This window comes from Anarrhichthys ocellatus, unplaced genomic scaffold, assembly GCF_004355925.1.
Source record: "Anarrhichthys ocellatus isolate YVR2014 unplaced genomic scaffold, GSC_Weel_1.0 scaffold17, whole genome shotgun sequence".
NCBI lineage: Eukaryota > Metazoa > Chordata > Actinopteri > Perciformes > Anarhichadidae > Anarrhichthys > Anarrhichthys ocellatus.
The window spans coordinates 1560464-1587216 of NW_022280047.1; the positions used below are offsets into that span (position 1 = coordinate 1560464).

General features: G+C 40.6%; 1 protein-coding gene across 4 annotated transcripts in view; it reads right to left on the reverse strand.

The window, feature by feature from the left end:
- Positions 1-1394: 1394 nt before the first annotated feature.
- kcnip3b (Kv channel interacting protein 3b, calsenilin) overlaps positions 1395-26753 on the reverse strand; it is a 36837-nt gene continuing 11478 nt past the window's right edge. The window contains exons 2-9 of one of the 4 annotated variants that reach the window (XM_031856302.1): positions 24129-24303; positions 19512-19514; positions 6335-6459; positions 6155-6224; positions 5525-5703; positions 5290-5394; positions 4672-4734; positions 1395-2490 (exon numbers count right to left, since the gene is read on the reverse strand). In XM_031856302.1, the coding sequence (XP_031712162.1) occupies positions 2443-2490; positions 4672-4734; positions 5290-5394; positions 5525-5703; positions 6155-6224; positions 6335-6459; positions 19512-19514; positions 24129-24303 (768 nt within the window). In that variant the 3' untranslated portion in view covers positions 1395-2442. The other 3 variants (XM_031856304.1, XM_031856303.1, XM_031856305.1) reach the window with 3 other exon arrangements.

Here is a 26753-nt window from a genome sequence, read left to right on the forward strand (position 1 = left end):
GAAAGTCAGACGGTATTTAGAGACGGACTAAACCTGCTGACAAAATGAAAAATATAGAATAACATCAAACTTATCTTTTAGATTTTACTCTTTACAACTAAATATTACTTTCATTATGGATTCATCTGCTGATTATTTTCTCTATTAACTGATTCATCATTTGCTCTATGAAATTTATGAAGTCAAAGTTGATGAAATTAAATCTGTCGTTTTAATTTACTTGACAGTCCAAAACCTAACGATATTCAGTTTAGTATAATTAGAAACTATTCATATTCATGAGGTGGAATTGAGTTTGGAGTTTTGACTATTAATAAAATGAATTTTCTGTCAATTGATCAAGTACTGTTTTCAATCATTTACAATGTGTGTAATAATAGCTGCACTGCAGTAAGGTAGCTAAAGTCAGCCAAACAATGTACGATACTGACAATAATTGAAAGGTTTGCTCAAGGCAGACTCCACCTGTCAGCAGTCAGTCACAGAGAAGTCACATTAATTAACCTGCAGCAGTTTAGAAGTCTTCAAAGCACTGCTCTGTTTACGAGGCAAGCATAGTGAGCAGAGTTCAGTGTTTTTAATAAAACATTATCTGTAACGTTATCTTCTCTGAAGTTTGGTGCACACATTCTTTCTCCCCTCATAATTCTTCCTGCAGACTTTGTTGATCCTCTGACTTTTTCTCTGGAGCCATCACGAGGCTTACACTTAGTGGTTGAGATTGTTCAGTAAAAAAAACTATGTGATGGGGTTGCCATCCTTCATGTTCTCCTCGGGATGAACCGAACCATTACATAACTTTGTTGATATTTTCATCTATAGCGCCATCACCAGGTCAACATTTTAGTGAGTACAATGCATTGGTTTATGCCATGCAGAAATAACGACATCAGCCTCAGATAATTAGCAGATGTTAGCATGCTAAGCATAATGAACATCCTCGACCAAAGAAATTCTTAGTCGACAATTTGATATAATCAACAGATCTGTAAAACGTTAACTCTTCTGCTTACCAGATATGTGCTCATAAGTTTCTTGGAAATAAGTCATTCAGCATGAAAAAAGCACATAAAAAGACTAATTGACTAAAGAAATCTTAGTCGACTCCGATTAGCTGACCAATCAACTATCAGGGTGCAGCCCTAATATAATCCATCATAAATCTTCAGTTTAAAACAGCCCTGGTTATTCTGAAAAAGAAAACGTGCAATACATTTATGTGTGGAGCTAATAAGAGACTTTGAGAGGCCAATAAATGGAAAACACAGTTTCTGGCCCCGGACTGAAAGGGTTAATGTCACTCTAGTAAGGTAACCTGATGTTTGGACACCCACAGTGTTTGCTGCTTCATCTGAACGCAGGATGCAGTGAGAGGACGCATTGAAGAGGAGAAGTCGCAGCTGTCGACAGCGTCTTTAATTAAACCGACATCACAAAGGTCCTACTGTATTGTACATAATACTGTGGCACTTAAGAGTCAGCATGCTCGTAGGTACTGAGGAACCCAGATAAAGCCTTAATTCAGCACAGGAACACACTTTTTAACTGTCCTCTTGTTTTCTTCACAGTACCGTACAGACTCACTTTTCCAATCCGACCAGCTAAATGTATAATCTTCAGAAATACGAATAAAAAAAGGGAGAAATATTTGATTAATCTTTGAAGAACTGCTCCTAAACATGATGTTAAACAGAGACTTCTAAAACAAATATTCACTTCTGGTCCCATTCCATCAACCAGTGCAGCACAGATGAGACCAGTACAAGGTGATGTACAACTATTAACTATACATATATACATACACACCAGCGGTGTATCAGGCGCAGGTATCTACAGTGCCTTTACTTCAGGCGCATATAATACATAGTCATAAAACTGTAGTGCAAGCTAATTCCACATCACATATTTGATGACAACCATGCTTTAAGTTCATTTCTCTTTTTTTTTCTCCTTTTATTCTCTTAGTTCACTTCATCCGGTGCTCTAAAAACTCTTGAGGAAACAGCAGGTCTGTGTGTGCGTGTGTGTGTGCATGTGTGAGAAAGAGACTTGGCGTATTAGTGTTCAAGCTAATATCCTTGTGTGCTCAGGACCGGGGATTATTGTAAGCTTCTTCATTCCTTGTTGGTTGTCGTTGATTCTTTTTGTGTGACACAAGAAGCTCTTCTGTTTCTTCATTTGAGGACACAAAAAACCACACTGGACAGACGGGGATTTTTCTTTTACTCAGGAAGCTCTTCCCTTCTTCTGTCTGTAGTCCTTTTTAGTCCAAAAGCAGTTGTAAGATACAGCTAAAGGAGTGCAGCGAGAAAGAGGAAAACAAAACAAAAACGTCTAGTTCCTGTGTTTTTACAGAACCTATGTTATTCGGCAGGATGAGTTTGAGGTGTGGGTGAGGTGGGTGAGCTGTGCTTGTGTGTGAGTTGTGAAAGTCGGGCTTCCTTATATCACATTTTCAAACAGCTGCATGGAGTTCATGATGTTCTCGTCCTGGAAAAACAAGAAGAAAAATATTTGTCACCATAAATCTGAAGTCAACAAAAGTTCTGGTTCATTTGTTTTACTATTTTAGACATAATACTTAAAACAAATAACTCAATATTTGTCTATTGTGTCTAGTTGTCCAAAAACATAGGAAGACATCAGGTCCAGCTTTTTCTGGCTGCTGGTAGTTTGTAGTGTATTGTTTGTGTTGTATAACGTTTTTAACAGTTTTTGTATAAAGCTGTATGGCAGTAAAAGTGTAAAAAACAAAATGAATCTGTAATTTAGTGTGGACAGTTTGAATTGAAGATAATAGAGAGTAGTAGAAAACAACTTTGAGTCCTCATCCTGTCAATTATGTTACATTTTTTTTATCTCTTTGTTAATATTAATTAATATTGTTGAAAAATTTGCTAATTTTAAGTTTTTTGTCAATTTCTCTTAAAGAGAAGCTAAATTCTTTTCTTTTTTTCATTCCTTTGGTTCTTATTGATTGAGGCATGTTAGAACAGCTGCAACATTGCAGCAGATTTATGGCCCAATATTTGAGTTTGGGGTCGAAGACATGGATAGATCATCTCACAAGCTAAAACAAGTTTTTCCCTCACTGGCAATGTTTGCAACATGTGTCGAGACCTATGCCCACGCTTACCCAATTAACATTTTACAGCTTTTGGAGCTGTGAAAGCATGTTTCTGTGATTCAGTTGCAGTCTGGGAGAAGTGGACTTCAGTGGACTTTTGACTGACAGCAGAAACAAACAGTAATGGTGAACTGTAGATCCACAGTGAGGTCGATTGACTTATCTGAGCTCAAAGAAGCAAATAAAAGCTACATCATGTGGCCCGAACCGAAAAATGTAATTTGATATTGTGAAATTACATTTTTTTTTGATATGTCATGGTTCATTTTCTAGAAGGAATTAAGAAAATCCTAATGGGCACACCGTATGGGAAATAATGCATTTTACCGTTAAATTCTGGCTTAAATTAACAATATTTGAGTATTTATTGGGGGAACTTCTCCTTTAACAATAAAAAAACAAACACAGATGGAGACTTATTCTTAAGAAAGTCAAACACTGAACCTAACTGCAGCAGTGTTGAAGATGAAAAAAAAGGTTTTAATTAATGATGGAATATATTTCAACATGAAGGAGTAGAATGTGCATAATTTATAGCTTGAGGCGTTTTCGTCAGTTTTTCAGTCTTTAAACTACTTTTTCATTTGTAATTTAGGCATTTACCGTCCCTTCTATCCATATAGAAGAAGAGTAGAATAATGAGGTTGGATCATTCTCAACCACCAAAACTACCAACAACTAATGGCTTTTGTGCTGTTCCTCCATTTCTTACTCTTCTTCCTTCTGTGAATGTTGGTTTGAGCAACATCATTTTGGGCAATGAAAGGTTTAAAAGGAAGATTAATAAAACAAAATAAAGCTGAAAATTTAGAGCAGCTGATGAGGTAGAAGTATCAGAGCTTTATTCTGACAATTATATGAGCCCCTGAGATTGTCTGGAAATACTGCATGAAAGTCAACTTAAGAAATGGAAATTAGGTTTCCCGTTGGTTTGAAAATCATTGTCCAGATAGTATTAATTTAACAACACAGTGATCGTGTGAATAAAAGGTTGGCAGGAAATAGAGTTAAAGAGGTTTAAAAACAAACTACTATTATAAAAGGAGGGAGGATACACTCTCAGAAGTAAAGGTTCACAAGGGTGCTTAATAGAACCCATAGTCTTATAAAGAACCCCTGAAAAACCCTTGATTTAAAAGAGGGTTCTTCAGAAGCAGATGGTTCTGGGTAGAACTTTAGCCCTTCAGGAAGAACCTTTTTGGAACCCTTATTTCTAAGAGTGCATGATTCAGAAGGACGTCTGAGAAAGTTGGGTATTTCTTCAAAATATGAGTGAAGCTTTCCCGTCTGTGTAAATGTGGATCTCAGCAATAATACATCATGTATTACAATAACAGAAAGAGACGCGATCAGGACCTGAGTTGTTTTGTTCTTTGTCCCCTTTCATGTACAAAATGTCCATACACGTCTGAATGGAAATAAAATCTCCTTATCCTGATCCTGAACCCTGACCTGTAGTACAGTATTTGTGTTGATGAGTAACTTTCATTTAGTTCTTAATGTCTGTCTGTCTGTTTGTGTGTGGGACAGGGTGAAAGAGTCACCTTCTGACAGGTCTCAATGAACTCTTCAATGGTCACTACACCATCTCGGTTTTTATCCATTTTCTGTTGGAAAAATACAGGAGAAAAAAAAACAGAGAGAAAGGAAACATTAGAGATAATTTACAAAATTTCACTTAAGTAAAAGTACAAATGTATTAGTATAAAAATATAGTTAAAGTACCAAAAGTAAAAGTAGTCATTATGCAGAATGGCCTATTTCAGAATAATGTATATCATATTATTGGATTATAATTAGTGATGAACTAATGTGTACATCACTTAAATGTTGCAGCTGGTAAAGGTGTGGCTAATTTAACCTACTCTATATACTGCTGGGCTTAATCCATAATAATCCATCATCATGTATATGTTGATTTATATTATGTATTAATAATGTAAATCTTCAAAGTAACTTGTAACCGAAGTTGTCAAATAAAAGCAAAAAGTACAATATTTGCCGCCAAAATCTAGTGGAGTATTAAGTATCATAAAATGGGAGCACTCCAGTTAAGTACAAGTACCTCAAAACTGTACTTGAGTACAGCACTTGAGTTAATGTACTTAGTTACATTCCACCACAGTGTGCTTGTGTGTTTTGGATTTGTGTGCATTCAGAACCTGGAAGAACTTGTCCACGTGTTCAGAGGGCGCTTCGTCTCGCACACAGGGGTAGGTGTACCTCCCCATCATGTCGTAGATTGACGTCATAATCGCCAGCATCTCCTGAAGAGAAGAGGACGGAAGCAAAGCGAAAGAGTTACCTCAACTATCTATTTACAACGCTCTTAGCTGCACTATATGCCAACGAAAGACAAGATTAAACACGGGATCTCCCATGAATCATGTCACACACGTCTTTGGTGATGCAGCCGTCCTTATTGATGTCGTAGAGGTTGAAGGCCCAGTTGAGCTTCTCAGTGACCGAACCTCTGAGCAACACCGACAGGCCGATGACAAAGTCCTCAAAGCGGATTGAGCCGTTTCTGTCGATGTCGAATGCGTTGAACAGGAAGTGAGCGTACGTGGTTGCATCTGTGCACAAAAGGAGGCAAGGTGATAGATTTAGTCTGCTGTATCTGCCGCTTCTCAATGTCGACACATTCGTCCTAAGAGCTGCTTGGAAATACAGCCCGTCATTAAAAACACCGGTGTAAAGTAAAATTACTCAAGTATTGTAGGTACTATTTTGAGGTACTTTAGTTGAGTATTTCCATGTCACTTTATACTTTTATATCTCACTAAATTTATAATAATAAAGGCCGATAAAGTCCTCAAAGCGGATAAATAATATTCATACATCATGATAATTTTGTCCTATTTTGGATGTATCAATTCAAAAAAAATGTAACGGCAAATCTCGCAAAAAAAAAAACAATGAAATCAAACTGAGGACATGGAAAAATTAAAGATAATATTTCAGATAATTTTGGTGCGGTCCCTAACAAGGAAGGACAAGAGAGGAGAGATTGTTTTAATGTCTAACCTCCTTGGGGAAAGAACTGAGAATAGATGGTCTTGAATGTCTCCTCATCAACCATCCCACTGGGACACTCCTGCTCAAGAGAAGAAGGGAAAAAGCAGAAACATAGAGTATAATTCAAGTCTATATAAAGCATAGCAACGGCGGTAATGCAACGAAGACCGTCTTTGCAGCTGGACGTACATTCTTAAAGCCTCGATAGAGGGACTGGAGCTCCTTCCTGGTGAACTTGGTCTGAGCCTGCAGCTGGTCCAGACCCTCCGGCTGGTGACGCACCGTCGACAGCTCCAGGTCACTGTCGCTGCTGTCTGTGGGAGAGAGAGACAGACAGAACAGGGAATGGAGAGACAGACAGGAAGAGGAAAAAGAGGGAGGATGCGGCAGACATTAAGTGTGTGGATGCAGGTCGACATTTGGGGGGGGGGGTCACACATTCAACAGGGAGGCGTTTGTTGCAGAGCAGGTGGGGAAAACGTACAATTTTAAGAGAGAGATTTAGCAAAAAACTGTAGAGGAGCAAAATGCAGCCAAAAAAAAGGAGGGGAGGTACTTTCTTTGTAGCGGAAATGTCACCAAATAAGTATCAAAATAGAAGACACTGTAGAAAATCTGAATTTGAGAAATTCAATCAAAGAGTAAATCACATTATTGGTTACCAGTTGACACACACTAAGAGAAAGCACTGCACAACTGGGAAAAGTTAAAAAAAAAAAAAAAAAAGGAAGGGAGGGAGGGAAGTTGGGTTGGGTATACACTGGTACTATACTCACCATCTTTAGACAGAGAGAACAGAGGTGGAGGAAGGAGGGGGTGATGACATCAAGATGGAGTGAAAGAGAGTAAACAGAGAATAAGAGAGTGATGAAAGGAAGAGGAAGAAAGAAAGAAAAAGAAAGAAAACAAGTCAGATCAGACACAGAGGTTTTTAACGCTGAGCGGTCCAGAGGAAAAGAGACTCACGCTATATTCTGATAAAACATCCAGCAGAGCAGTGAGATATGATATTTCTGTGAAACATAAACCAAAACCACAGCAGAGGGAGCTGAAACCCTTGTGTAATATCGTATTGTTCATCAAAAAGAATAAGACAGAGACAGGCGACCTCTGACCTGCTCCACCAGATGAATGCTCCACATGATAAAATGTGTAAAACAAAAAGTAGGTCTTCTATGTTGCTTTATTCCAAACAAATAGTAATTTGATATGAAATGCAATATGCCTATGTCATGACCTAAAAGCAGGTTGCCTTGGAGCATTAAAGTTCATTATTGACCATGAAAACAGCAGTTTGACATAAAAATCTTATCTCAACTCAAGGTTGACCTTTCAACCATATCTGCTAGTAAGTCGACCTTGTGTTAAAATGTTCTTAGTCAAAATATTTCACTGAGATGATTTGTCTGTGGTGTAAATTGATTGATCATCATTTTTCTGCCAGTTCTTTCTTTTTCTTCTCATCACCTCAGTGTCAACTTGCATTTACATTTAACAGAGTGCTGATATTCTGGGGTTGGCCTACAAAGATACATCATCCTTGCAGCACTCTACACCACCGCTTTATCTGAGTTATCGTAATTACAAATTTTACAACTCGTAAATACCATCCGTGTCAACTTCCAAGTTGTAACGACGACTGGGAAACACAGATTTTTCTGAAAGCTCAGATATATCAGACTTAATTAAACAAATATGAACGTTTCACATCAACCAAAGACCACAGTTCACTGTAATTAAAGCCACATGTAATGGATATGGTGTTAAATTGTCAACGCACAGTGTTTAAGTTCTCACACGACATACTTGCAAGTCATTAAGATGGAAATCTTTCCTATTTCTACCATCCATCCCAAAGTTCCAAACTTCTTACTAAATCAGGCTGCACCATTAAAACATATCAGCTAGTGAAGACTTTAGTAATGTGTTGGTTGCTAGCATACATCTGCGGCTCTATTCAATGAGTAAGTATGTAAACAGGAAGTCACTGCAGCATCACAAGCTAGCATTATTTCAAAAACTACAGTTTTAGAGAGGCTAAAGATGGGCCTACATCTTTTGTTTACGCAGGTGTTTCTTAGTTGTATTCATGTCTACATACACAGAGAAATATATGTTTCCAAGTTAACATTATTTGTATACAGTTAAGAAGGAGAGGGAAATATGTGATTATGCTAACCCAACTGAGGTTATAGTCTACTCATTCATTTAAGAGCATTTATCACATTTCAGGTCAGATATGTAAGTCGTACTCCATATTGTCTCTTTTAATCTTCACTCTAAACGGCTCACATATTAGCACGCTAGCATTAGCTTTGTTAGTTAGCTACACGACAATTGTTACACCTGGCAGTGACCGGGTGTAAATGTCCACTTAGTAAACTAGGCTAAGTTTGAAGATACGAAAAACCGGCTCCATGGCGCCATAAACGCTTACTGGGGCACCAAACGTGTATTCATGCCCAGCTGAAAATAGTCCCAACAAATGTAGGCTACTCTTTACTCCTGTTTGACTAACATTTAATACAAAACTACAGTTCCAAGCTTATTTTGGAAGTTACTGAAGAGAAATACAACTATATATTTGTGTCCATTTTGTAAAAGATTGATGTTATTGGGGCCGAGATCAACAGACACACAGGGGAGAGACAATAAGTGTGAGGTGTATCTTTTCATTGCTGACAATAACAAACTGCCTATCTATGCCTTATTCTTAAAGTGAAAACAGTTTTTTACATAACAGCCTTTGAAAGGATCCCAGATAAACCAAAAAGGTTCTTTATTACGTACACTCTTTGCATTTCACTTCCTCTACTCCTCTCATCATTTACAACTTTCCAGACTTGCATTACAAACAGCATTCACAAATATCCTCCAAGTGGATGAAAAATACAACAAATGTAACTCCAGATTCCTCCTCCTCCTCCTCGTCATTGCCCCTCACCCAGGTTGTCTCACCGGTCTCAGTGATGTCGATCAGGCCCAGCAGGTGCATCAGTTTGAGGAACATGATCACCAGGCAGACGATGCCAACAGTCTGGAGTCCCTCCGTCTCCCACCTCACACTCATCTTCCCCTCTTCTTCTATCTTCCCCTCCACGGTCCTTCTCTTTCCTTTCCTCTTTTACATAGTTGGACTTGAACGAAACACCTTTTTTCTCTTTCAATCCATCTGTCTCTTTGGGTCTCACTCTCTCCGGTCTTCTTCTCTTTCCCCTCCTGTTTCTGGAACAGTGTCACTCACTCATCACTCCTTTTCTGCCACATGTTACTCTATTTAGCTCCCCCCTTCTACCTTTTTAATTGACTGGCATTTTCTTCCCCCACCCCTGCTCTCTGCTGCTCGAATGGATCTTTCCATGTTCTCCACAACCAAGTCTGATGGACCAACTCCTTTATTAAGGTCAGGTGAATCAGATTATTGCTGTAAAAAATATCACCAAAGAGAGAGAGAGATACAAAAACAATCCCAGCCAAAAATCTGGACTACAGCGTTAATCCATGGGAAATCCAATCAGATAGAGAGGAAGCTCAAAAACTGTCACATCACACATTAGGTTGTTTTGGCACCAGCAGTCAGTTGGTTTGGGAATCCTCCCATGAACATTATTCCTCTAGCTGGTGACAAAACTCTTGTCAAATGAAAAAAATGACTTCCAAAATCCACCTCTGACTGAATGAGTGATGCTCTGCAGCTTCCTCATCTCTTCCCTCCCTCTATCTCACATCTTCTTTTCTGCTAATTAACCTGCGAACCCCCCAAGGAACTAGCTGCAATTCTACCCGTTTCATCAAAATAATGAAATAAAAGACAGCAAAGCACTAAATATCACAGCTTTTAGGGGACAAAACTAACTAAAGACTGTAATATTGTTTTTCTAAATGTGACACATTAGCCAGTTTGTCATTAAGGAGCCAGATAAGGTGGTGAGAAAAGGTCAACAGGTGTCCTGGATCCCATTTTCCCAGTCAGCTCAGTGATCCACTTTCTAATTGTTCCCCGCGTCTCTCCTGGGGTCCCTAACACAGATTTGATACTGTGTCACACACGCACACTCCTGTAAGACATGCTCCCTCTAGTGGAGACCGATGAAACAACAGGGGACTGTGCAGCCACAGGACTTCAGGACGGGTGACATCATCCCAGATTCAGAAAAGTGATTCTTTCTCTCTTTATTCACAATTGAGGTATTTTGATTCGAGCATATGGGGTCCAATGGGACACAGAATTACCCTCTCGTTCAATATGTCAAGTGTTTTCCAAATCTCAGTCTGTACTAAAAAAAGACAAGATAGAGGGATAGACTTCATCACGTCAAGTCTCATTTAGAGACCTGATTTTTAGAAGAATATTGACTTTTTCAACATGCAGGCCTGAAACATGAAAGTCCTTTTTTCAGTCCTGAGTTTTACCTGCAGATTTCTTGTCAGGATATATACAGCCCCGACACAAACTCAACCCATAAGGCAGGGTCGACTGTGTGTGACCCGAGAGGCAAAACCCAGGGCAAAAGGCAAAAAAAGACTTATAATAATAATAATAATTATAATAATCTGAATCTGCAAGCATAGTACATTAGCGTAACGTTGCACTCAAGTACAGCTCTTGAGTAAATGTACTTAGTTACATTCCCCCACTGGTTGAATGATCTATGCCTGACAAACATGGGAATGAGCAAACAAGTCACAAATAAACGTAAGAAACAACTCATTCACATCTCTTTACAGTATATCGATGTTACTCATCCTGCACCAATGTGGAGTACAAATACCAAATGTCGGTATCAGAGAATCTCAGAATACCTCTGTAGGTCTTAGACAAGGCTACCTCTGGCATCAGATGTCTTCCCAAAATAGGACCAAGCTGGACTGAGCCCAAAATCGACATCCAAGCAGAGAGGACGGGACTGAAACAACAATCAAAGGGGCCGAGGGGTTGGTCAATGTGTGCATTTTCAAAAATCAAAGGATCTTTTCTTGAGTGCCGATGATATAAATAATGCAACAAATAAGCTCCCAGACCTGATTGGATTGTTGATTGATAAAGGACATCTAATGCGCTGCTGATGCTAAATGTAGAAAAACTGGGTACACGGTATCAAAGATCCCCTCCAGACATATTTATTACTTATAAAAATACTCTGCTCGAACAATTATTTATATTTTGAATGGAGGGGGACTTAAAAGAGTTTCTTCTTACGTTATAATATAGATTACTTTTAATGCGTTTAATTCTCTTTTTTGATTGTGTTTATGTTCTTATGAAAGTTACATTGGAACACAGCTTACACCACTAGACCCCTCCAAAGTTTTCAGAAAAAGCCTGAATCAGCTTTTTTAACATCTGGCATTTTAAAGTTACATTATGCCACTACTTTAGTTTCAAAGGGGCTATAATGGTGCTCCAGGTAGTAGCCAAGATCTCAATAGGAGTCCAGTTTTGGTTTGTTTTAACTCCCTATGATGGAGTATGAAAAACTGTTTCTTTCTTTTAAGGTGTGTATGGAAATGTTTTCTAAATCCCTTTCATTAAATTCTTTCCCCCCTAAAAACAGACACATTTTAAGATACTTCAAATCTTAAAGAATATCACAATCAGTCTAAAACATGTATCAACTGACAATTAATTGGTAAATTAACTGTTGATGGTTTGTGCTTCCTAAATGTGAGACATTGACTGTTTTTCCTTGTCTTGCATTATAAAATGAATATATTTGAGTTTTTGAAGAGAAAAATAAAATTTTCAGGGCATTTTTCACTATCTTTTTATGTCATTAAACCTCTCAAATTAGCAGAAATTAATTCAGAGGACATGACCTCACTCAATGTCTTTGGTGGAATCTCAGCCTCAAGCTACAGGTCATTTGGCAAATATCTAACAGGCAAGAAACATCACGAATTGACTGCAGAACTGAATCAGTAGCGAGAGCCTCAAAAACAACTGTGATCACCGCTAAGCTGAAATGTATCGCAGGGCTGCGTTTAGAGTCTATTTCTGACCAAGGCCGGTCAGCTAAGAGCTCAACGTCTGGACCCTGAAAAGTACGACCATCATGAGTTACTTCTCAGCTGTTTTCCGACATGAAGACAGGTGAACATTTGGAGAGAGACAACAAATGTAAAATATCTGCTGCCAAACAAGTTAAAATGTTGATGAGATACTGAAGCTGCAGTATCACGAGGAGGTGATGAAGTAAGGAAGTGGCTGGAATCAGGACTGAAGACGCATGATGAGAGCTTGGGAGGCTGCTGAGGGATGGCCGGTGTCCTTCAGAGTCCTGGAGGAGTACTCCAGGCTCCAAATTTAGGCGGCCTCAGAGAAAGCCTGTTCGATACTGCATGTATAATTGATGGGAAGTAATGCTAAACCGGGGTGTAGGCCCCGCCACAGTGGGAGGAGGAGGAGGAAGATGAGTGGGGTTGTTTTTGGTGGGTTTAATATTGGAGCGATTGAGAGGAGTGATAAATTATGAAGGGACATTACTGGTGTTTTTTTTGTTGTATTTATTACTTGTGATGCAGAGCCATATGAGAAGCACTAATGTGCCGACTGGAGCCTTCCTGTAATTGTCTTGGCTCACTGACTCCGGGGCACTCTGACTGGCTGGCGTTCAGCCCAAAACTCTAATCAAAGGGAACTGCATCGCTCAGAGAGCAGCTTCTCATGTCTCTTTCACTGTCCCACATGTACACCGTCTACTGGCCCATCAAGGTTTTATGGTATATCTCTTAGTAGGCAAACAAAACAACACTACCCATTAACCCACACTGATGCAATACATAGATTTGAAGATGGTCCATTACTTTCAATTATGAAAAAAATAAATGAATAAATGCTAATGTAGCTGTAGCAAAATGTTTATTTTTTTCGTTATTACATAATAGAGAGCTGACAGGGAATAAGGGGTCGGAGCAGGGAGAGATGACGTGTAACGATATTGAGATTACATGATCAGCTTCATTTATTGGACATACACAAAGGGACAATGTGAAAGGCTAATTTTCAAATGTTGTCCCTTTGGCAGTGTAATATAAATACAGTTGGCTTTACTTTACTATTAAAATAGGAGGAATTGTCTAGAAAAAAATACTTGATCATAGTGGTGGAAGTACTCCCACCCCTTACCTTGATAAAACAATCAACATTAAAATATAAAAAGGCTTTGAATATTACTTACGTAAAAAAAAGTATGTATTTTATTGGTTTATTATCATCACTGATGCATTAATGTGTAGGCAAGATATTAGGGGTCTTAATAGGCTGCTGGGTAGTTCAATTCATAACCATGTGTAATAATTGAATTCAAACTCATTCGAGGATGCTGTACACGGAAAACATGTGTGGTCAGTTAGGGATGCAGGGGGCAATTATTTTATTTAAAGTTAGCAAAAAATATATTCATATCATTATGTATTATACACCAGCTAAACTTAAAGAAAAGGTGACTCGTAGATAATTACTGTTAGAAGTGGGAGGAAGTAGAGGAAGGAACACTTTATCTTTCAGTTCATCACCAAATTTGGAAATAAAGCAACAATATGTTGTTGATGTTTTTTTTTACCAAATGTTCCAACAAGACTTACATGACTCGAGTTTAAAGGTTGTCACTTTAACTTCACCTCTCTATTTAGCATGTATAAGCAGTATATAAACATTGAATACATATTTATATGACTCTATAATGTAGTTGTAAGCTGGTATAAGCGTTTATTATTGTACTTGACTATAATTCATCCTGTGGAGGCTGGTGTATAAAAAGATAAGGAATGACAATATAGTAAACTCAGTTGTCATTGTATAAAATGTGTCTTCATTGACTTACTTATTAATATTAATAAACACTTAACGACGTTCTTGTAACTACATATAATTACATTATAGTGTGTTATAAACCTTTCATTGAATGTTTATTGCGTGTACAGTAAATGTTAAATAGGGGTCATCAGAGCCAGTAGAGGGGCCTCAAGTGGGCCCTTACCTTCAAAAGAGGACATGGGCTCCAGGATGCCAAACTGCTTGAGAACTGCCATGAAAAGAATGAGGACCACGGCGATGGCAAACAGCTCCATGCCCTGGATCCCCATGACTTCAGGACAGGGGGAACCCACTCAGGGCCAAGCCTGCACGAGAAGGCCTGGCCCCGGGGAGAGACGATGGGGGGGTGCTGGGCCCCGCTAGCCGACAGCAAGTGTTTTCAACAGAGGTGAGCCAAGAAGTGACAGGAATCAAGTCTGGTTGGTGGGTGACGGCATGGGTTTGTTTCCAGGCTCAGGAGGCATGAGAACCAGGCCGGGGGGCTGGACGAAGGAGGCTCTTATGTCAACACTGATGCTGAAGTGGAAAATATGTGGAAGCCGACATATATGGAAAACCTCCCTCTCTAGACCCATAAGGGAAAATGGGGGTTGTGTCACGAGCCATTTGTTACGGTGCATTAAAGGAGACGTTTAGAGTCACTTTGCAGACTTTCCTCCTGCATGTGCCGTCAGGAGCTCAGACTGGCTGGTTGCTGCTCATCCTCTTAATCCAAACAGCTATCATCAGTCCTCACGTCACAGTTTACACCCATCATTCACATCTTGGTTGCAAATGAAAATGTCTTTTGTGGAAAGCAGAGACTTTGGCGTCCATTTACACGATTTTATACAGAAAAGTCTTCTCATCTTCCATGCCATAAAACAGCAATACCGCATTAGCAATTATAAGTAAATCACCCCATTATCCTAATTATCTGCAAGCTGAGGACAATGAGACTTTCTAGTCTCAGCAGCTTGCGCTCACAATATTTAGGATGAGATCATGTTTTAAAACAGACCTATGAGTCGAGATACAAAAATGAAACTTCCATGCAACGTGAAAAGTGGGTAGAACGACGCTACACTGCGCAAATAATAATATTTTTTAAAATCATAAGACATTTACTTATGCAGCCAAATAACCACTTCCTCTGTCAGTAATCCTTTGGTCCACCAAACACTTTTCAGCAGAGACCTAATTTAACTGTAAATTTCAGTTCGGCGTTGCCGTCCCGTCTGATTGAGTCCACTTCACTGTTTGTCCAAATCCAGGTCCAGATATGGAAGAGTAGGGCCGTGGAGAGGAGGCACTTAGAGCAGCAGCAGCGTCCAGTGAGGGAAATCCTGACAAACTGAGGAGGGCTGTGGGTAATGAAACCTCCTCCTCCAGGCATACTTTTCCATCACTCCCGTCTCTCTGCAGCTTCCTGAACTTATATGTTGCTGCCTCTGGTTGCAACTTTCCTCCCTCGCCTCAGTTAGTCAGCGCTCACTCTGGCTGGGGTTTAAAACTGAAGTGCCCTGTCCACCCTTAGCCCTCCACCCATCCTGTCCTTTCTTGTGGTCTCTCCTTTCTACACCGCACTCCTCCTTTTTCCTCTGTCTGTCCATCTGATTCGCCTTTACGCCCCAGAGTGTGCCTCCTCCTCCTCCTCCTCCTCCCTCCATCCCGTGTCATTCCATAACTTTGGCCAACCGCAGACTTTCTCCCCTCCTCAACTCCGTCTTTCCACCTCCAAAGTGTCCCTCATTTCTCCACCACATCCACCTCTTCAGGGGCGGGTAAAGTACCGTTTGAATGGGGGGGGGGTGGCGGCAGACTGACGCACAGCTTTAAAGGCTGGTCAGACTGTTAAGACTTGCATTTAAAACCCTGGTACTTAGCAACAAGTAACTGGGATTAAATGAATGTCAAACAAACAACTTTAAATATTATAATATGTAATAATATCATATAATATCTTCTTAGTCAGAAAGAGACAGTTTTGTGTCTTTTTGGTAGTTTTGTGTCTCTTTGTGGTTGCTTTGCGTACCTTTGTCATCATTTTGCGCCTCTTTGCGAATGTTTTGCGCTTCTTTGTGGAACTTTGCATCATTTTTTAATTTTTCGTGTCCTTTAGTTAGTTTGCTTTTCGTGTTGCATCTCGTCTTGTTTCTGACTTGCATCTTTGTGGTTGTTTTGCGTTTCTTTGTAGTAATTTGATTGACTTTTCAACAAGAAATGGTAGCAGTCTCTTCATACAGATATTGTGGTCCGAGGCCTGCTTTGCACTCAGTATTTCCTCTATCTAACTATATATAGTGTGGGCGGGGCTTCGGGGCTTTGCCAACTGAGTTGAGCATGTCATCCACAGAGGGCCTTTATAGGCCGCGGCTCATTGCCTGCAGTTCACTTTTGCTGCTGGATGCTGGAGATGCTAAGGCTACAATGCCAACAAGTGATGAGAGGTTCCCAAGAACACTGCGAGCAGCGATACCGAGAGCCACACAATCAGTCATGCGCTCTGAACGGCTCCGCCCCAAATGGGCACTGCACTCCCCACATCTCAAACTCGTCCTCGACCATCTTATTTTTTATCTGTAAAGAAGAACCCTGAATATCAGAAATGTGTGATTATATTATTATTCTCTCAAAAATCGTAATGATTCCTGGAATATGTGCAACAGTTTGTCATAGATAACCTCTCGAGTATGTGAGCATGGGTGTGTATACATGTGGTTGTGTGACTTGTGTGTTCAGCAGGTCAGAAGAGGATAACTGATGTCTCTGCACTTGCTAATGCATCAAGATGAGATGGGGAATGGAGGTGTGTGTGTGTTTGTGTGTGTGTAAATGCATTGACTTGGTTGGAGATAGCAGACACAGATGGAAGGCCAGAGTGAGAGAGATCGATATCTTTGTGGTGAGGCGGTGGTGGTGGAGCTTCCCCTCTCTTCTTTTTCTGCTTCATACACTTCACCAGAAGAATGTAAATCAACCATCAATAATAAAATCATGAAAATCTATTTTCAGTCTCTACGGTAACTATTCTTTAATAAGTCTTTGGTGCCTATCTCTACATCGGATGAAGGTCAAATTTACATTTCAGATATCACAGGAGAGTTTTGGTTCTGTTTATGTGCATTTAAGTTTGCTCTCTTGTATATTGATGCTACTGAAGTGAGTTTATGGGATCTACTGTGTGTGTGATGCGTGTGATGTGTGTGTGTGTGCGTGATCATTCCTCTGGGGAGGCCATTAGGACACTAAAGGGTTTTTAAAAGGTAGGCTTGGCGCTGCATGCTGACACAACAGTCAGTAAAGAGGGAGAGAGGATCCAGACGGTTTCCTTTCGGTCAGACACATCAGCAAGATCACCTCAGTCTTCACCACACCCGGAGGGAGAGAGACGCAGGAACGACACAAAAACGGGTGTTGAGGCATTCGTAAAGAAAGAAATGACTCCTCGCTGTAATATTTTACAATGATACAATTCTCTCATATTTTAAATGCAGCTCATTATTGTTCACTCATGTAACACATTGATGATTCAACCTGCAGCCAAAAACTGGACATTAATATAGGTATTATTATTTATAAAGCCTTTTGATCTGAGTAAAATTCCACCATGGAAACGTAATCTATTACAAGTAAAAGGCATTCAAAACTCTACCTCAGTAAAAGTACTTCAGTAGTAGCAACAACATGAAGAACTAGTATCAAAAGTACTCAATTACAGCCTTTTGCATTTGAAAGATTGATAGAGACTGCACCTAATGAGACGATTCTCGATAGATTAAAAGGTAGTTTGGGAGATCTATTTATGGATTTCTTTTCTATATTCTACACCATGGTTTGTAATAGCTCTACTCCTGCTTCTACTTAGATTTACTTGCTGCAGTGCAACAACCTTTTTCCATAAAAACTTCAATGCAAAAAAATTATAAAAGTAAAATAATCTTAACGTAAATGGCAACACATCTTTTAAATAAATTGAGTAAAGCCATATCAAATTTCAACGAGTAAATGTAAAGCTATCATTTTGCGCCTCTTTGCGAATGTTTTGCGCTTCTTTGTGGAACTTTGCATCATTTTGCATAATTTTTCGTGTCCTTTAGTTAGTTTGCTTTTCGTGTTGCATCTCGTCTTGTTTCTGACTTGCATCTTTGTGGTTGTTTTGCGTTTCTTTGTAGTAATTTGATGAAGCGAAGTGTTTAACATTAGAGAGGAACAAGGATTCCCATCACCAGCGATCTGAAAAATTACAACCTACAGAAACTATGTTCTACCACAGAGGAGAGGATTTTATAGACCTGAACACACTGTTCGACCACAAAGTGATTTCTGGGACGTTCAGTGCAAACACACCACAAAACTGCTCACTTATCCAAACTCCATGAAAACAAGACTACTGTGGATTTACCGCTTTGATATGAAGAAGTAAGAGTGAAAAGAAATGAGAGACAACTTGACAGAGTGATGGAGGGGGAATGAGTAGAGAAAAGAGTGAATAAAGAAACAGATAACAATGCCGGATGGTGAAACCATTCGAGTGCCTACCTGATCGATGGTACCTGGCTGCGCTGTGGCCGCAGTGAGAGAGGCAGCTCGGCCGAGAGAGTCGCCTCCTGGCCTCCACGGAGAGAGCGGCCATCACAGCTCCCATTATGCAGCTGAACTACGACGGCAGCAGGGCTAACACTGGCTAACAGGCTGCTCTGAAATACTTTGAATACCACCGGAGTTCCCTGGATTAGACCAAAGTCTAACAAGACAAGATCCAGACTTTAAAAGACTTTAATAGGCGTGAATGCTCAGTCATGGAGATCAATGCTAACCGAATGATTTAAACCCTAACTCTCAGAATCTCAGTTCAGAGCAAAGCTTGAAGGTCTGACTCTCCTGTGCCAAAAAGGCAGCAGCCTGGCACTGTGGAAAAGGTGACAGGTGGGAGAGTTTTTCAGTGTGTAGGTGTGTGTGTGTGGGGAGGGCCTTTGTCAGAGGCCACATTAGAAAATCTGTATGAGTTTGTGACACCACATCACACAGGGAGAAGAGAGAGATGAAAAAGAGGACGGGATCAAACATCACAGCAGAGCATCCGACCTTTCACATCACACACCCCCGCGTTTCTTTTTTTTTTTTTTTGTATTAAGTCTGTCTGTCTCCCTTCCTCTCGTCTGATCGTGCTCCACAGAGAAGCATGACTATATAACTCCAACACACTGACTCACTCTCCCTGCTTTACTACAAGCAAGCCTCCATTATCTCACTGAGGACAAATCTTCCTCTGTAAAATCTTCAATACATTATTTGTAATTTTATGTCACAGTATCAATACATTGGTATTATATTAATGGAATCTTGTGTCTTTAGTTCAACAAAGAAAGTTATGTTTTGAGGAAATTACTCCCGGACAAGGGAAAAGTCCGGCATATAAAACCATGAGCAGTTTTGAAACTATGTTGAAACTATGTTGTTTTCTGCATGCAAACATGCAAACAAGATATTGCATGTTTCGTTAGCTTCGTACAGAGCAACGCTAGCTGTTCCCCCCCGTTTCCAGTCTTTGTGCTAAGCTAAGCTAACCATCTGTAGTCCTATATTTGGTGAACAGATACGAGAGTGATATCAATCTTCTCAGCTAGCTTTCAGAAATAAAAACAGTTTGCTTACAGGTGATGTTCACTCCTCCTCCTCCTCCTCCTCCTCCTCTTCGTCATCTTCTCTCCTCTTTCACTTGTTTCTTTCCTCTACCCTTGCCGCCTCAGGAGGAGGAGGACGAGGTGAACTGAATCGCATGATGTTGAGTCCATCCGGACTGTCGTTTCGTAAGGCCGACTCTGACAAACCACAACACACACACCCGCTGACGCTCCTCCTGTTTGACCCTTCATCAGCACCGCGTGGTCACCGGGACGCGCTCAAGTTCATCTCGCTTTCTCTGACAGACAGAACACAGAGCAGAGGAGAGAGGAAGGAGCCGGCGCAGAAATATTTGACAGATCAGTGAAGACACCTAATCTCACTTCCTTCCCTCCCTCCCTCCTTTGTCTCCCCATCCATATCTAATCCCACTCCTATTACACTTGTCATATCACAGTCATTCATATTGCCCCTCTTTGTCACTCACTCCCCCCATTTGGCCTCATTATCTGACTCTTCTTCTATGGCGTGGGGGCTACTTTTAAATCAGAGCTTGAACTTTGTGCTGAGTGTAATTTCTCACTATCAAATGAATAACTACACCTCTCTATCGAGAACAGATAGCACCAGAGTGGGGCTGTATGTTTGAAAGCCTCTGGGTTAGAAGGGAAATCACTCCTTAGTGCTGAAACCATGAGTCCTTGGATAATTCATTAAATAATTATTATTATAGTCATTTGTTTAAATAACTATTGGTTCCACCTTCTACGTTGTAAAGACAGTTTTTTTTTCTGTTTTATATCACTGGGCTTTGGGCTTTAAAGACGACACCTTTGGCTCAGCTAAAATAAAAATAAAAAGCAGAAATAATGATTTGGTCAAAACACACAAATGGCATTACAAATTGGTGTGAGGTTGATCTTTAATATATTGAATTAATGCCACAGGGACCAAACCAGCTACAGGCTGACTACAAAAAGGTGTTCCACCAGTCGGTTGTAAAGCCTGACCACCAAATGCTGCAACTGAGAGTGATAAAAGAGAGCAGAGAAGTCAAAGTAGATCAATGTAATAGTACTACTGTGCAAAATGCATACTTAACCAATGGAAGTATTATAGAAAGAGATCAGGGCGGCAGGCGGGGCTTTAAAGATGCTCAGATCACGAGTCCACATTCCCCCAACGCACCCCCATCTCCCTAAGAGACTTATGGCCAACAGAAAGACTTCTGATTACATTCTCTTTTTTTCATTTAACTTATAAATTGTGTATTTTTATCAATGTCATCTCCTTAAATGATGGTCTGAATGTTGTTCCACTGCCAGGATTATAGTTTTGGTGAAGGAATTCAAAAGCCCTTTCTTCTTCCTCTGACCATGAATCGCTACGTTCCATCTCCTCTTTCTCACTCATTAGTTCCATTAATTTCTCTACTGTCACTGTTCAATAAAGGTGTTAAACACCACCAAAAAAATGAAACTGAATCTTTATAATATCAGAATTATACAAACACAGTATAGGTCATTTGAATGTAGTTGAAGAATGTAAAATCCTCCAGTCATTAAACCCCAAAAAAACAACAGCAAGGACATCACTTCCATGTTCTCAGTAAAAAACAAAACTGGCCGATTACTTGACTATAAAAAGAATCATGAGTTGCACAGCAGGTCAGAGTAGCATCCATGTCTGGCCTGACCTGCACACTTCCGTTATCAGCACCAGCGTCCTCTCTGCCCATTTTACTCTCCACAGATCCTCAGCTGTAGTGCTTCCTGTCTAGCTGTCTCCACCTCTCCACATCTGAACCACATCACAGCTACGGCTCCGACACCACCGCCACCTGCACCCCAGCCCTGTCTGATACACATCTCCATCTCTGTGCGGTTATTTTTAGCTGCTGGCCATTACCGAGGTGAGGGCTTGCCCACCGATGATACTCTTCCCTCGGCATCGCTGAGATGAAATAGATCCCATTACAGCCCTGCTTTCCTTTCTCTCTCTGTAGCTGTTGTGCCTGGTTCTTTTACTCACTGTGCTCCTGTTTCACCCACACAAAGAGCTCTTTCACTGATGTTGCAACCCAAGAGAGACTAAAACCCCCTGAAAGATAATCTGAATCTGTTAAAGACTGATTATATGTGTTAAGTACATATGCAGCAAAGAGCAACCTCCTGACCCCAACACCCTGTGGTGGAATGTAAGTATGTACTTGTACTTAAGTACAAATTGGAGGTGCTTTTACTGTTATTTCCATGTTATGCTACTTTATACTTCTGCTCTACTCAATCTCAAAGACAAAAATAGATTTTTACTTTTTACATTTGTCTGACAGCTAAAGTTACTTTACATATTTCAATTTTACATACCCTTGCTGTCCAGCAAAAACCCTGGATCTCCAATTTTTGTGACATGGAATTAAAAATTTTTTCTCATAAATTAAAGAATGAAGTGTTCCTTTATGGGCTGAGAGAATTATTCTACTTCTTACACTGAATTAACTATTTAAAAAGCCTCTTGGATGAGCTGGAAAATGCATCGTCACAAAGCTTCTGAGCTCATGAACAGTTGCCTCTCACAGGACATATGATGATCTTTTAGAATGTGATGCATTGCTAAGCTGCACAACAGTTTATCAATGAGTTCAAATGGAATTCACACATGAATGCAGAAGTAATATTAATTCAAACATCGTATATGTTAAAACACTGTACATTTTCCTGATAATACTGACTAACTTTTGCTGGAGTAAGGTTTTGAATGCAGGACTTTTACACAGTATTTTCACAGCACAGTATTAGTACGCATGAAACTGCTGCCAAAACATTTTTCTCAGCATCTCATTTTCAGCCCTCAAGAAGCCCTCAGCGTTTCCAGATAGGAAAAAACTCCTTCAAACTTTCAAAAACGTAACAAACGGTCCCTTGTTGCCACTTGGGGACGCCAAAGTGCAAAGTTTGTTGGTGAAGCTGTGAGGAAAAACATGACGGCACTTAGTGAAGTGCTACTGATGGAGCCAAGGGAGGAAGAGGAGAAGAGACCTGATAAAAGTGTGATAAACGGGATTAGGTGATAAGCCACAAGAGCAGGTTTTAGACTGCTGGATGTAGCTCTCACATTTCAGTGACCTATAGAGTGCCATTACATGGGAGCTGCCTCAGACCTATGGATGGGTCACAATGACACATGTCCGCCTCAGTTGGTTTAAAAGACATAATGTGCAGGATTTAGACTGTGTTCTGGCAACTGAGTTTGAATGTTGTGTTTACAAAGAGTCCTGTATAGTATGGCTTTTATTAAAACTATATATAGCCTGAAGTAATGTTCGCATTTGAATAAATGTGGCCTTTAAACACTCAAAACTGTCTTAAGATCCAGAAAAAATGGTCTGTTTTTATGTTAGGAGAACACAGCAGGTAGGAAAGGAAAACCGTAGGCAGGGATAAAAGCAAGATGTTGGAAATGAGATAAGGAGGTAGAGAGGGAAAAGAGAAGGCAGGAAGGTACAGGTAAATATGGGGAAGGACACAAGGAGGTAATGCAGGTAAGAAAGAGGAAGGGGAGCACAGAAACATGGAGTTAGTGAAGGAAAAGAAGAGGAGCAAATGGGGAGGAATAAGTAGCGAAGGGGACAAAGGAAGGACAAGAGGATGTAAGGAAAAAATCAATGAGGTAGTAATAGACAAGAGGAGGTGGGGATGTACAGAAAGAAGAAGGAAAAGAAACTAGGAGATTAATGAGGGAAATCAGGAAAAAATATAAGGAAGAAGTAGGGAAGGGGATAGGCCGGTAAGGAAGGAAAGGGAGGGCAGGAAAGGACATGAAAAAGTAAGGAAGGAGACAAGGAGGTTATGAAAAAAGGAAGAAGGAAAGGAAAGATGGAGTTTCTGAAACAACGCTTTGTCTTGCTCTAAAACTACCAAAGCTGTTTTGTGTCATAACTCATCGGTAAAATGATGAGAAAAGGCTGAAAAAGATTTGGCAATGACTCCGACCGTGGATCGAACTACGACTTCATACCAGCGTGTGACGATGCTGAGTGCTTTGAAGATAAAGGGACCACTTCAAAAACACGTCCTAACTTTACCTGCAGGCAGGAGATTAATTGTGCATGATTACAGCTGAACCACTGGGTGGAGCACTGAGACTAAAACAGCATACTCCATTAGGGAAGGTAAGGGGGGGAAACACATCCACCCCAGCACACACATGTGCAAAAACGGCCATGGGGCAGTGAAATAGAGGCACAGAGGAGGTGACTGGGTGTGTCAGAGTATTTCAAGTCTACGTAGAGAACATTAATGACGAACTGAGGGTGTAGAGACGTTTGACAAATGAGCGTGTGCAGCTAAATGATCTCTGGGTACTTGACTCTGAGGTCACCTGCCCGGCACAATGAGTCAGCCGGGCCCACAGGGACCTGAGGAGGCCAGCAGAGTTCCATCCAGTCGATTCAGCGATCAATTCAAACACTGTTAGTCACACTTGTTGTGCATTCACCACATCGTCGGTCGGTCTCTCTCTCTCTCTCTCTATCTCTCTCTCTCTCTCTCTCTCTCTAACCTTTGTCCTGTGGCTGTGTGCTGGAGATGATCCATTTAACCAGGCAGCACTTCATCAGAGCTTTCCGAGAGAAACGTGGCTTCTGCCACTTCCCAGAATCCTTCACTCTGCCCGGCGCAGGCTCCACGCCATTCGCATCTCCCAGCAGGCTGCCATCGACCACCTTGCCATCCGCCTGGAGGACGGGGGAGGAGGGTGAGGGAGGGAGAGAGAGAGAGAGAGAGAGAGTTCAGGTCGATATGGAAATGAAACAAAGCAGGATGAGATCTTTAAATTAAACAGGAGATTACACGTGTGCCTGGAAAATATGATTAGCCTCTGATCTGGAGTGTTTCAGGAACACTTTAAAGAGGTTCAGCAAGAGTTCGGTTGCGTCCAAATCTACTGCTCGCTATAGCTCCACTTTCTAAATGAACTTTAGTGCAATAGAAGCTCTTTTATATGACCTGACAGACGGACAGACGGATGGAGAGACAGACAGTAAAGTTCAGCAAGCACTAAAGATGTAGTGAATGGTAACATTATGGATGCTTTAATAGATGCAAGTGAGAATATATGACTTCATTTGACTAATTAACTATTATTTACTGCTCGTGATGTGATGTGTAATATTTCCCTATTGTCTCCCTTTCCATGTATATAAACAAATCATCCACCCATTTATCATTCATTCATTAAAACGGTTATAATAAAGTGAGTTTTATAAGCCGACACCACCATCATGTAGTCGCTTCACTCGTCATATGGTCTTGAAAATGTTTCAATAAGAACTGATTACAACAGTTTGGCTGCAAATGTAGCATGCACAGAAAAACCAAATGACACTGAGCAGGTACAGGGAAAAGAATAAGAGTGAGCCATCTTCAGGTTAGTTTTTAGAGAGTATGATTTCCACTTCATCTACAAATGTTCAAATCTGTGACGGCGATGCAAAGAGTTTTTCCTGGGCAGCCTAAAGACCTAAACCTTGACATCAGCTTTCTAAGAAATCACTGTGGAGGGGAGGTTACTTTAATGTTTTGGAGTTAAGCACTGAAATATCTTCCCATCAGGTCTAATTCCAGATGAATTAAAAGTCTGTTTCCCGTCATTGTCATATTCAGCTCCAATCAATCAACGTGACTCTTGTTATGCAGGACCGATCCCCCTCCAGCTCATTCGCATTCACCGTTCATCCTCTTTCATTAGTGGAGATAAACTTGACATCAATTGTTTTTTATCTTTGCATCATTTCAGTTTCTTCTACAGCAAACAGTGATTTGATCTGATTTAGCGAGCATGTCTTTTTCTAAATTCTCAAGAAGCTTTATTAAGCTGCTCCTTCAAAACACACACGCACGCACACGTGCACACACATACATGTGTACACTGGAGAAAGGGTGGGGAGGAAGATGAAAGAGGTGAAGACAGAACAAACAGCAGCTCTGTTTACTCTGTGGGGAGGAGAAGGAGAGCAAAGGATGACAGTGGGAGAGGAGGGGGAGAAGAGGGAGGAGATGGGAGGAGGGAGCCCACACACATACACACAGGATTTTAAACTGCTATTTGATCCCATGGAGTCTGACCATGCAAATCACCTTACTTTAAGGTAATGTGTGGGAATGCAAAAGAGAAAATAGAGAGGTAGTAAAAGAAAATGATGTGGGGAAGGTCTGCTTGTGTTCCTGAAAGAACCGAAGTCAATTAGCATGATGAACACTGGCCTATCTGAGAAGAAGAGCAAAGGACGGCCAGAGGACTGGGGGATTGAGGAAGATGGAGGAGATGAAGATATGAAAGCACTTTGCTGGGGAATACATTTGCAAGGCTATTTCTGTGCATCTTCCACATGAGGAGACGGATCAAAGAAGAGCTTAAGAAGACTAGAGAGGAAAAGGGGAAGAAGGAGGAAGACTACGAGGAGTGCACATCTGCATAGATACCCAGAGAGTAATGACAACATACTGAATTGGAGAGAAGATGATGGAAAACAATTTCCATTCATCCCGAAGTCTATTTATTCACAGATCAACGGGGGCACCGCAGAGAATAGTGATCCGTTTTAAAAAAGCTCAGCAGTGACTCGCTTCTTTGGAGGAGTAAATTAGAAAGAAATAATTGTTTTCAAATGTGGCTTTTCAGTGAAAGTCACAAATTGAAAAAGAGGAGGCCTCGATACAAACAGATGCAGACGGACGCAGTGTAAACACAAGAACATTCAGCGCTACTTAACATGACTATTCATGGACGACTGGACACACAGGCATACTCACAATCTTACGACACACACACACACACACACATCTTATGTTTCTTCTTAACGCTTCAGCTGGCTCTGTCCTGGGGCAGCACTTCCCTCTTGTAATATCTCCACACACACACCCACACACACAAACACACAACACTATAAGGCAGAGCATATACCCATAACGCTCAAAGCAAACACAGAGCAGCGACGCGGCGCACATCGCTATATGCTCTGCCATAAATGATTAAATATCAGTCGCTGTGTTGTTGGTTCAATATATGTTGGTTTACATGAAGCGTAAACTCTAGCCTCATGGCATGAAAGGTCTTCTCTCTGTTGGTCCACTGCATCCAACAGAGAAAGAATCTGAGCCAGTTCAAATACTTTTGCGAATACAC